The sequence below is a fragment of the Bos javanicus genome, chromosome 4 (assembly GCF_032452875.1).
Source record: "Bos javanicus breed banteng chromosome 4, ARS-OSU_banteng_1.0, whole genome shotgun sequence".
Classification (NCBI taxonomy): Eukaryota; Metazoa; Chordata; class Mammalia; order Artiodactyla; family Bovidae; genus Bos; species Bos javanicus.
In genome coordinates, this window is record NC_083871.1 from 78,072,534 (window position 1) to 78,085,264 (window position 12,731).

General features: G+C 45.1%; 1 protein-coding gene across 12 annotated transcripts in view; it reads left to right on the top strand.

Moving 5' to 3' along the window:
• Positions 1–12,482, top strand: part of LOC133246312 (cytochrome c oxidase assembly factor 1 homolog) — a 95,332-nt gene extending 82,850 nt beyond the window's left edge. For 6 of the 12 annotated variants that reach the window (XM_061414489.1, XM_061414493.1, XM_061414492.1 and 3 more), the window contains 4 exons: positions 7,142–7,241; positions 9,246–9,394; positions 11,262–11,338; positions 12,124–12,482. In XM_061414489.1, coding sequence (XP_061270473.1) covers positions 7,157–7,241; positions 9,246–9,394; positions 11,262–11,338; positions 12,124–12,220 — 408 coding nt within the window. In that variant the 5' untranslated portion in view covers positions 7,142–7,156 and the 3' untranslated portion in view covers positions 12,221–12,482. Of the gene's footprint in view, positions 1–5,769; positions 5,822–6,450; positions 6,580–7,141; positions 7,242–9,245; positions 9,395–11,261; positions 11,339–12,123 lie in introns of all 12 variants that reach the window. The other 6 variants (XM_061414486.1, XM_061414485.1, XM_061414488.1 and 3 more) reach the window with 2 other exon arrangements.
• Positions 12,483–12,731: the final 249 nt, after the last annotated feature.

The window sequence follows — 12,731 nt, forward strand, 5'->3', positions numbered from 1 at the left end:
TGAGTGACTTCACTTCAGTGTCAGGTGTGCTGTTGCATTTTCGAGTTTCCTTGGAATCTTACCTGAGTTTCTTCTGTTTCCTTCTTAGCATGATGTCTCTTTATTCCCATCTTGTGTGTTCTTAGTCACTCAGTCGTGTCTGACTTTTTGTGACCCCATGAACTGTAGCCTACCAGGCTCCTCTGCCCCTGGGGATTCTCCAGGCAAGAATATCGGAATGGGTTGCCTTGCCCTCCTCCAGGGGATCTTCCCAACTCACGGGTTGAACCCAGGTCTCTTATATTTCACGCAGATTCTTTACTGTCTGAGCCAACAGGGAAGCCCATCTTACTTGGTTTTTACAGGCAGTGTCTTTCAATAACTAAGGATGTGTCCAAATCAGTGCTCTTCTTCATATTATTTTATTTCTTGGAGTAAATTGTTGCCAGTGCCAGTCCTTTCTCTACTTGCTGTGAAGTTTTACTGACTAGGATTGTAGCCTGTGAATGGATATAGAACTTCTGGATGGGGAAGGGATCGTGGCTGTCAGGGCTCACCCAGTGTGGGGCTGGCTGCCTGTTTCCTGATTGCTGCAAACCCAGGAACCCTGGGCTGGGGGTGGAGAGAGGTGAAGGGCTGCGCCTTCTTCCCACGCACTTCCTGGCAGCTGTGCTCTTACCCTTCAGAGGTAGGTGGGGCTGCGGTTGGCCACTGAACTGTGTCTTCTTTCACACTAGTTAGTGGAACTTTCTCCCAGATTTTAGTAATATATTACTGTCTGAAGTAGGCTCTGCTTTCTGTCTTTTCTTGTGTGTGTCTTTATAGGTGTTTTAAATGGGATTTAAAAATTCATGTCAGGTCGCCTGGTGCCCTCTTAAGCTACATTTTGTTTTCATCCTATATTTCATTATTAAAAAAAAAAAAATGTTAAGGAGCTTTCTAGGTGGCTCAGTGGTAAAGAATCCACCTGCCAGTGCAGGAGACGCAGGTTCAGTCCCTGGGTTAAGAAGATCCGTTGGAGTAGGAAATGGCAACCCACTGCAGTATCCTTGCCTGGAAAACTTCATGGACAGAGGAGCCTGGCGGGCTGTAGTCCATGGTGTCACAGGTCAGAAACAACTGAGCAACTGAGCGCAGTCCTTTTTATTGGCACCAGGATCTCTTCCAGGTAGTCACTGTTTTCCTGGAATCACTACCAGGTACTTGGATCTATTATCAACACTGGACAGCCTTTTATCAGCATTCCTAACTCACCTTTACCCGGGGGAAAGTTGCCTCCTGCCAGGTTCTTTCCTCATGATTATCCTGAGTTCAGAACAGAAAGTTTTCTTCTAGAAACACTTGGTTATTCTAAGACTCCAGAGCCAAAACTGGTTGGAAAGCTTAATTTTTAAAATGCTTACCTTCGTAGTCTTTTAATTCAGGGAAGGGGTTTAAACAACAAAAATTTATATTGTCAGAGTTCTGGAGGCTGGGAGAACCAAGACCAAGGTGTAGGTGGATGGCTCCCTCTGAGGCCGCTCTCCTTGGCTCGCAGGTGGTCCCCTTGCTGCCTCTTCACGTCGTTTTCTCTGCACACCTGCATCCCTGATGTCTCTTCCTCTTCTTATGAGGATATTAGTCAAAATGGACTAGAGCTCCACCTTCCTGGTCTCATTTTAACATGATCACCTTTTTTTTTTTTTCATTTCTCATTTTTATTGAGGTATAATTGACAAAATTGTCAGATATTTAAAATATACAACTGTGATGATCTAATATACATAATGTAAACACTGTAAATGGATTCCCTCTAACAAAGCCATCACTTAACTTTTATTTATTTTGGGGGAGAATATTTATTGTCTTTTAATTTAAAACATCTTTTAATCACATTTATTTGCATGCTGCTATATTTTTGGTTTTTGTTTTTAGCCTCTTTTGTCTCCCTTACCTCAAAACACTACATTTCATTCTTTTAAAATTTAGCCCCAGTTTTCTTTTTTGCTAGTCACACTTCTTTTCTTATATTTTATTTTTTGTCTCTTTTTGGTCTTTTTTGGTCTAGTCCTTCCTTGTTCTTTCACTTTATTTCTTACTGCCTTAATTTTTTCATGTCTGTTTTCTTAAGTCGGATGTCCTCCCCTCCTCTGCCCTCTCTTCCCCTCATGGTTTGATTTTCTAAAGGCTGGAAGGATGTGTAGTCTTCTAAGAGTGGCAGTATTGTAGGCAGTGTCATTCAACAGATGGGAAGACCTGCCTCTCCTCCATCCAGTATTTTCTGAGCAGTGTTCTCTCTGTCTTGACCCTTGAAATGATGACTTAGGGATATATTGACACGTGAACTGTAGAGTGGCTTTTGGACAGCACATACCACCTGTGTGAGAATCTGATTATTCCGAAATCTATGATCTGTAATGTGTGTTTTGTCACTCAGTGGAAGGACCATGACTTGCAGGGTCAGACAGACGGACATCATTGCTCTGCTATGGAAGAGCTACGTGACTCTAAGCTGTCCTCAGGGGATTCTGACGTGCAAAGGTTGAGATTGCACCGTGAGACTGCTTCCCTCCTTCCAGCTCAGGTATTTTTCTGTGGCTCGAACCCTCAGGGGTTATTCTGTCCACCCTGCTGCTGAGACTTCTGCAGACCTCCTTCATCTGCAGGGGCTTGAGGGGAGCAGCCAGGAGGTAGTCTCCAACCCTATGCCAGCTCTCGCATTTTGATTCTAGAAAGGGGATCAGTACTTTGAAACCACTGGGGCCCAAGTACCCTTTGTGTGTCAGAACAGAGCTATTAGGACTGCTTTCTGGAGACATCTTGCCTGTACTTTGTTCCACCTTCCCGTGGCTAACCATCCCTTAATCTTCAAAATGAGTTGCAACCCTTCCTCTTAGTTAATTGTAAAGCAAAAAAAAAAAAAAAAAAAATTCTTCTTGGCTGTGTAGTAGGCTAATTGAGGGCTTCCTGGTGGCTCGGTGATAAAGAATTCACCTGCCAATGTGGGAGATACGGGTTCGATCCCTGGGTCGAGAAGATCCCCTGGAGAAGGAAATGGCAACCCACTCCAGTATTCTTGCCTAGAGAATTCCCATGGACAGAGGAGTCTGATGGGCTACAGTCCTGTGGTTGCAAAGAGTCAGACACAACTTAGTGACCAACCAATAAGAAGAGTAATTGAATTTGAGTTTCTTGGGAGATTTTCACTTCGTTAAAAAATCTTCAATTCTTATCAAACACTTAGATATAAAATGTCACCTTCCTGGAGGTAGCCTAAAGTCTGTCTCTAGTTTTACAGAGCTTTTTTGAATTTTTTTGTGAGATTAGGGGCTGCTGAATACTTTATTCAAAAGTTAGCTGATGAGGCAGGGAAACTGAAGCTGGGTAAAAAGCAGCAGAGACTGAGCCCTCCTTTCTCCCATCCCAATCCCTTCTCCTTGCTTGGACACACTCAGTGGCTCCCTGGAGACCAGGTGGATCCTGACTGCCTTAAGCGCTCCACAGAGTCAGAGTAGCAAGTCCTCACTATTTGGGTCACTTGTGAGATTCTATTTATGCTTTTTTTTTTCTTGGACTGTGATTGTGCTTTTGATTATGATATTTTATAAAAAGATCTAGGGGTGCTGTTTGTAACATCACCCACTTGAGAGATTGCCTCTCTGAACACGCGTGGGAGAGATAGCAGGTATGGTATTAGGAGGGTGGTGTTCCTCCATGGACGCTCTGGACCTTGTAGCTACTTAGGCTCCCCTTTCTGCTGAGCAGATAGGAAGCTTGATGTCAAGACTGTGGCCACCTTGAGGAAATGGCTTTGGGGTACTAACTTTACCCCAGTTTTTTCTTCTTAAAATTGTTTTCCATTTGTCATTTCCTTATCCATCTGTTTACTTCTCTTCTGACATGTAATACCCTTGTTAGCCCCATCATTCTTTTTAGAAGAAGTTGGTGTATAAATTAGCAAATATATAAGAACTGTCCTAAATATTTTAAGAAACCATCCTCTTGATCCTCACACTCTGGTGTGAGCTGTAGGCTGGGCTGTTGCAGAAGTCACCTGGCTGGTTGTGCCCTATCCCATCCCTCTCCTTTCTGCAGCCCTTTCCTGCAGAGTCGACCCAGCCACACAGGGTAGATGCTTCTCTGAGCAAACACCTCCATTTCTAGACCCATTTCCCATGGTTCCCCTTCTGTACTTCTGCAGCTCTGGTTCTGCCACTCTGCCCTCCCTCTGCTTGTCATTTCTGTGAACCTGAAGCCCTCTTCCCACCCCTTCATCTCTCTCCGCTCTGTGTCGGTTTCCTCTGTGAAAGCAGGGCGGACCACTTCCTGGATGCTACTTCCTCTCCTGCTCATGTGTTGGGTCACACTAACTGGGCTGCTCACCCACAGGGGCCTTTGTGCAAGTTAGAACAAGGTACTGCATAGGACTTCCTACTACTGGAAACCCATCCGATAAATGTATGAGTCCAGGCTGTTTACCCTGTGAGGGGCGCCCTGAGTGGGTGGAGGGTAGAGGGGTGTGCCTGCCTGTGCACTTGTGCTCCATGGCCCCGTGTTGTAATTGGTGGGAATTGTCCATATCCCCAGCACCATCAGTCTGGCCAGGGCAGGCCCTCAACACCTGTTTGCTAAGCTAAAGGAAGAACAAAGGTGTGAATTCATGCCATGCTCTTGTCTGAAAAATAGCAGGGAAAGCACACTTGACAAGGCTTTTGCACTGAATGTTGTGAATATATTATAACGCCGAGATGTATTTTTTCCCCCCACATCTCAGTATTTCTGAAATGACAGATACCTTAGTCAGTGGACTGTGGTAGGTGAAGACACAGCCCCTGGAGCTGGACTACTTGGGCCTGAATCCCAGGGCTACCACTCACACACTTGTGAGATTCTGGGCATTTTACTTAATCGTTTTGTGCCTCAGTTTTAACAGCAGTTTGTTCCTCTACTTCCTGGTGTTGTAGTGAGAGTTTAATGGATTAATATATGTGCAGTGCTGGCTCAGATGGTAAAGCGTCTGTCTATAATGCGGGAGACCCGGATTCGATCCCTGGGTCGGGAAGATCCCCTGGGGAAGGAAATGGCAATCCACTCCAGTACTATTGCCTGGAAAATTCCATGGACAGAGGAGCTTGGTAGGCTACAGTCCATGGGGTTGCAAAGAGTTAGACACGACTGAGCGACTTCACTTTCCTTTCACTTTAGAATATCACCAGGCACATAATAAATAGTAAGAGATATGAGTAGTAGCTGTTAGCAGCACCATTAAAGGCGACATAGACATTCACTATATTGCTGTTTTCTTTTAACCCTGAAAAGCTGTTTTAATCCATGGAGCACAGCTTACATGGCTAAGCATCCCATGTCAGTAGCTGCAGACTGGCCGCATTCTGTGTGCTGAGGTTGAATGCCCTCTCTTCCCGCACCAGTTTCTGGTTTGCTGCAGGAGAACATGCAGAGTGCACAGTATGCTGACAGGAAACCAGCAGGCTTTGTTTTTTCTTCTTAATATAGCAAAAGAGAAAGAGGGGAAACCCAGATAAGGCTCATTTTAGAACTTAACTTCTCCAAAGCTTAGACTGGTAATAAGTCTTAGCTGTGTAAAACTATCAACCAAAGAAAATTGTATTTGAGAAAGTGATTATGTATCCATTAATTCATTCACTGCACTAAGCAGCTTGTCGGATTTTAGTTCCCTGACCAGGGATTGAACTCAGGCTCTTGGCAGTGAGAGCCTGGAGGCTTACCCACTGGACCACCAGGGGAATTCCCTGAAAAAGTTCTTCTAATGTAGTTTTTGTCTGATTGCAGGGCAGCCTTCCTTAGATGGTTTTCAAGGAAACTGGGCTATGAAGTGGCAAAGGTAATGACTGTTCTGGGGCCTAGCTCCCCATCTGGTGCCTCCCGGTGTCCTCAGGTTAGACAGTAGATGGATGTCTCTCCCCAAATAGTTGTGGGTTCCCCTGGTCCTCACTCTTCACTTGTGGCTGGCTGCAAGACCACGTCAGGGATGTGGTGGCTCTTCTCTGAATTGCTTAAGACTTTTCCTCCCGTCTCATGCTCAATTGAGAAACGATAGCCGTGTAGGAAGCTGTGCATGACTCCTGCTCACTGCCACACCCTGTTGAGTTCTCCTTCACGTTAAGCAAGATCTGACTAATGCATTCTTTGGAGATGCTCTGCCTGTTTTCATCGTGAGACTAAATGTTTTTTTCCCAGATCACACTACTGCAATTGAGTTTACCCTCCACTTTGAGAAATATCCTTACCTACCAGAGAGCACAGCCGAGTTTTGGTACCCTTTCCTTAGTTGAACAAAACAGTGTATGAGTAAACAATATAGGGATGATCTGAAACTTTTTTAAATTCGATTTATCTAAACCCTGAGTTTGATATTTCTGTGTAGAACTGGTCAACTTTAGCCTTGTCAGAGGGTGTGTTTAATGACCAGTTCCCAGAAAGAGTATCTACATGAGGAACTTTCTCCAACAGGCCTTCTTCTGAACCTTCAGGATTCATTTACCTTCAGGTTGCAGAAATGATAGGCAGGCAGCTGTTCTTACTCTCCATCGCCTAGAAAGTGGAGGAGCAGACAGTGGGAATGTGTTCATCTTGACTCAGGTTGGTTAGCGGAGACACTCGCTGATCTGAGTCCAGTGCAGTGGGTTTGGTGCACTGAACTTGCTGAGCTGGCTCCTCTCCATCTCTTCATTCAGCCCGAAAGTCATGGCCAGTTTCCTTATCCAGGGGGTGGGCCATTTCTCAAAATATGAAAGAAAGCAGCCAGTGACTGCTCAGGCCCGCTTGTAGGCTTACAAGACCAGCTATTGCCACAAAGGGAGAAGCTTCCTGTTTACCAGCCGGCGTGAGACAAAGTGGTTGTGCTTCCTGGCTGTGTGGGACTTGGCACGTGGGCCACATTCTGTCCATCAGGACGGCAGGGCTGAATGCCTGCTCTGTGCTCAGCCCTTGCCCCTGTGGCCCCGGTCCTGGATGCAGGCCACCCTCCGGAGGGCACTTTCACTTGGACTCCAGAACTGGCCCTGGCCTTCTGAAAGGGAAGGCGGCCTTGCCTCCTTGCTGGCTTCCTCCTTAGCTTTCCCTTCCCCATGGGGCCCAGTCCAGGCAGAACCCTTGGCACGAACCTGAATCTCACCATAAATTCACATCTTTTGTTCCTAAGTCTCTAGGAAGCAGGATGTCAATGCCTCTGGGGAAACAGGTCTTTTTCGCCGGAGTGGCAGCTAGTGGGAGCTGCGCCATCCTGTACTACCTGGTCCAGAGTAAGTATCCGGTGAAGCGCCCACGGCAAGGCCGCCTCCTAGTTCTCTTGGCCCTTTCCTCCATCAAAGGAAATACTTCAGATGCTTTCAGCAGATTAGAGACAGACGGAAAGGGCTATTTTGAGCAGCCAGTATACCATTCCATTGGCTATAGCTTCCTTCTCATCCTGTAATCCCAGTTTTCCCAGGAGCCACAAGAACAAATAAAAGGAACAGGGCTCATTTGCGTAAGAAGCCTTGAAAAAGCAAGATGGGCTTTCACCCCTGTGCACACACAGGGGATCCATCAAGATTTCTGAGATTATGTAAAGAACAAAGGAAAGGGGGCTACCAGATGGTTCCCAGGTCTGGAAAACTGGCTTTCTCCAGTGTCCTCAGCCTGTTCACCCTGCCATTCTCTGCTGTTCAGTTAGTGGCAGACGGGACACCTTGAGCTGGGGACTGGGGCAGGAGCAGAAGATAAAAGCAGAGTCCAGGCTGGCAAAATCCTGACAGATGCGGCTTTCAGCCCCACTGCACCTAAATTTGAATTTGTAAAGATAGACCACGATCATTGGGAGCAGCTGAGACATTTAAGGGCATTTCAGTGCTACTGGTTGCGAAGCAGCAGCAGAAAGACTGACTTTCTTTGAAGATCTTTTATGCCTGCCCGGCTTGGCTCCTCACCCTGTTACTTCCTGCCCTGACGTGAGCATCACCCACAGCCAGGCAGATAGCCTCAGCCCCCTCCACCTGTTCTTCCCCACCTTCCTTCAGGGCTGACCCAGAGGTCTCTGGGTCTAGAGTTGGCCAGAGATGAGCATTCCCAGGGATAATTCAGACTGGAATAGCTCAGCACCACTGCCCCTCTGCCAGAGCAACGGAGGCAGAATGTGACAGGAATGAATACATTTTCAGGTTGAGGGCCTGGCAGCCTTTCCTTCTGAGGGAGCTGGGGTCAGCTGATAGTGATAGTCCAGTGGGCTCTGCGACCAACTGCCTGGGTTGAATCACAACTCCCAGCTCTGGCCTAGCTGTGTGACCTTATGGGGGAGTCTGTTTTCTTCCTGGGCCTGAGTTATCTATGTGATGAGGGGTAATATTTAGGGCCTCCGTGTGAGGTTGTTGTAAAAATTAAATCAGTCTCACAACTTGTGGGATACGGAGGAATTGCTCAGGGAAGGTGGTCCGGATGCCGCCTCTGCTCCTCCGTTTGCCATGGCTGCGACCTCGTTCACGCCTGCAGCCCTCTCCTGGGAGGCCATCCTGGAAGGGCGTTCTCCTTGACCTCTCCAGGCTCAAGCTGCCTTTCCCGTCCATTACTGTGATCTGGCCTACAAGTCTTTCTTGTTGCCACCTGACAACCATACTTGAGAAGCTTAGCTTCCTTTGGTCTCTCCCTGGGGAGGCTTGTCGTACCTGATGCTTTCAGAAAAGTGCTTCCTGGAGTTACCAGTAGTCTTTGGATCAAGGATACCTGAGGCTGAGAGCAGTTTATCTACATGAAATGTTGGCATAAATCTGTAAACTTGACAAGTTAGCATTTTCATGTCCTATCACTTGGCCTAAGGGTTTTGTTTTTGGTGGTGCAGTCTCTCTATATTTTGCTGGTTTATCAGGACCTTCCTCTTAGTAGAAGGAGTAATGTTCAGAAGTCAAGTTAGATTCTGGCCCCAACTCTGCTTCAGATATCACAGGACATAGAAATAGAAAGAAAGTTAGAGAAGGTCTGAGCAGACGCCTTACGTGAAGAAGGGAGGCAGTGAATGAGGTGAGGAAATAAGAAATGAAGTTGACACAGAAGGATCAAATACTTTGCTCAAGGTCACCTGCCACACCCCTGCAGATGCTGACTTCCTATGTTTTTGTGTCTCTAAAATGGACGGATTAGATAGACCTTAATAATAGTTCCACCTGTTTATTTCATGTTTGTTCCTATTTTCCATGCTGTACATGAATTGTGTCATTTAACTTTCTACAAGTTCAGTAAAGGAAATACATGTAACCTCTCTGTTTTCCACTTAGAAATGTTTTCCAGAGCTTCTTATTACCAGCTGGCCCTGGAGCAGCTGCACAGCCACCCTGAGGCACTGGAAGCTCTGGGCACTCCTCTCAACGTTCACTACCTCCGGCTCACCGACAAGTACAACTTCGTGGACATCGCTGATGCAAAGGTAACCTGCTCCCCCTGCGAACTGTAGGCTGGGTGCCTACCGGGTTGAGGAGGGGCTGCTGTAATCTGGAAAGGGTCTTGGAACAAGCTGGAGGAAAAGGTGCGAGATGGGAAAATCCACTACTTAGCACCTTTAAAAAAAGCACTGTGGGCTAATTAACTTCCACACAAGTGTTCTCCCTTTCCGGGGAATTGTCGTGGCAAGGAAGACCTGTTTGTGCTCAGGTCACCATCTTGAACTGAAGGTTCTCGAGCAATGATCAGTGGTGGTTTGCCAGTATTTCAGTTTTGAACTTGAAATATACCTACAGCTAATTGGTGCTCATTCAAATCTAAAAACTCTTTAAACTCTAGTTTTAAATGTAAAAGCTTCCATGCAATGCCAGTCCATTTTTTCAGCTGTATCTCACTTTTATATAGTTCAACTGATAAAACTCAGCTGAATATAAAAAGCATTTTTTTCCTTCTGTCTGTTAGAGGAATAATTCTAAGTTGTTTGGGGAATACAGAGAAGACTTTGAGGGAGTTTATAGTTTATGGCTGTGGTTCCCTCTGCCAGTGTGTTCTCAGAGGAGGTGTGGCTGGGAGAATGGGCTGAGTGAGGCAGTGAAAGGGCTGTGACGTCATCTTGGGAGGTGTGCGCTTGATTCTGCGACGAGCTGAAGGCCTGGAATATTTGGAGGATAAGAGTGAGCTGATCTGACCTAGTTTATTTTTGTTTTTGTTGTTTTATTAACTTTAACAGGAACAGTTTTATTGGAATTCTCCCCCTAACTACAAAAGCAATTTGTGCCCAAGTATTCTGCTAAAAATAGTGGTTTAAAAAAACTTCTAATTGCTGTCTAGTTGGTTTTATATTGGATTAGTCCAGTTCGTTGGTCTTCTCCTATGAGTCTGTATCTGTCTGTACTAAGAGTTGTGGCTCTTCCTCTTTCATTTCTCATTCGGGTCTACTCCTTTTTTCTTGAGTCTGGCTAGAGGTTTGTTGATTTTTATCTTTTCCCAGCTCTAGATTATATTTATCTTTTCTATTGTTTTTTAAATCTATTAATTTCCTCTGATTTTTATTATTTCCTTTCACTGACTTTGGGCTTTGTTCTTTTTCTAACTCCTTTATGGTCCAGATCAGAGTATGGACCAATTTTTAAACAAATTGGTTTTTTTAATTTAAAAAATTTGTTTTTTAAATTTTAAAAATTTGTTTTTTTAAACAAAAAGGTTTTACCCTTTTTAAACAAACAGTGGACTTGTTTTTTGTTTTTCTATTATGAAAAGTTTCAAGTATATGGAAAAGATGAAAGAATTTATGCTGTGGAACTCATGTATCTGCTACCTGGATTCTGTAATATTTTGCTCAGTGTGCTTTATCCTGTACCTATTTGCCTACCTCTATTTGTTCATGAACCTATCTTATTATTTCCAAATAGCCATACACTTCACCTTTAAATTCATAAGCTGTATATCATTAATCAGAGTTTATGGTTGCTTTTTTTGAGGTAAAATTTACTCTCAGGATCTGATGAATTTTAACAAATGCATCCCCCTATGCAGTCCATGGGGTCGCTAAGACTCAGACACAACTGAGCGACTTCACTTTCCACTTTCATGCGTTGGAGAACGAAATGGCAACCCACTCCAGTGTTCTTGCCTGGAGAAGCCCATGGACAGAGAAGCCTGGTAGGCTGCAGTCCATGGGGTCGCACAGGGTCAGACATGACTGAAGCGACTTAGCAGCAGCATGCAACTCAAGCCCCTACCTAGATATAGACTGTTCCCATCACCTGAGAGGGGCCTCATGCTCTTCTCACATTATAGCCATCTCTCAGAGGATAGCATTGTATCCACTTACGTCTCTTTATACCCCCCAGCTGAAGATCCCTGTCTCTGGACCAAAGTCAGAGGGCCATCTCTATGTCAGCTCATCCAGAGATGCCCCCTTTAAGAGGTATGATGGGAAAGTGGGTGGGGAGGAGGAGGAGAACCTTCTTCTGGAAACAATCTTGATTTCCCTTTTCAACTGCAGTTGTATGATTGCGGCACTAAGAATTAGTTTTTCAAAGCTTCAGAAGTTTCACAGCCAGGACAACATGCATGCCAGTGCTTTTGCTCTTAGCTCAGTCCGGACATTTTATCCAATGCAAACTACTGAATTTGAGGAGCTTTAGTTGGTGTGGTCTAGGTCTGCCATGCTGTGTCACAGTTTCCAACACTGCTGCCTCTGTCGTTACAAGTGAATAAAGGCCTGGGTTCCTGTTCCAGAGTTATTCATCACATTCTTTATGTAAGCTCTCCCTCCACCCCATTAATTGGCTTTTCTTGTCTGGTTGCCAGGAGCTAAGTCAGTCACTTCCCCCACGGGAAGCCTCTCTCTGAGATGTCTGCTCTTTAGCCAGGATGTATTTTAATTCCTGGGGACACAAGGCAGTCCCTGCCTGGCCTCGCTGACCCCTGAGCCTGGGATTAGAGGCGGAGCTGAAGGTCGAGGGGAATTAGGAAACCAGGAATGAGGTGCTCCTTCTCCGATTCCAGCCATTCATTGTGAAACTTGCCTTGATGGCGATTTAAATAAAGATAGCCTGGAATAAAAGGTTAAAACATTGTTAACATAGTGCTAACATAAAATAGTTTAAAAAATTTAAGAAATTCCAAACAACTGTTTATTTCCTTTTAAACCATGTCTCTTGCCTCGGTGTTTCATTGATGAGAGACTATACTTTTGGTTTTTCTCAGGTGGAACCTTCAGGAGGTCTTCTTAGAGCTCAAGGATGGTCAGCAGATTCCCCTGTTCAAGCCCAGCAGGGACAACGACGAGGTGAAAAAGGAGTGAAAATGATCAGCTCCCTCTGCTCCTGGCCTCCCTGGTCACCACGCGTCCCCCGGGGCTGCAGGTGCAGCCATATGGTGATCTCTGTATCATTCTGATTTAACCACAGTGAACCCTACTGAAGTTTTTAATCAGAAACTTACTATAATTTATAAGAAAGTCCTCTGTATAGAAGTATAGAATAAAGGGAATCAGTATTAATAATGTTGATTTCTCATCTCTCACCAACCCACCCCACGCCAAAAATAAAAAAGTTTTCAATGAAGTTTTCTAGCACTGACGTTTTTAAGTGTTAACATCAGAATGCCAAGGAAGACAGACAAGCACTTCTGTCTGGTCGCTCTACCCTAAATTTATGTTAAGTAGCTTGTTGGTCACTCTCAAGTACTTATGAGTTTTTCTTCTTCATTGTTTTATTTTCTTGTTTTAGTCACCAACTGTCTGCCTAATTGAAGACTCACAAAATAACTGCTTTAACCCAAACACTTCAAAAGCTTAAAACAACCACATTTTA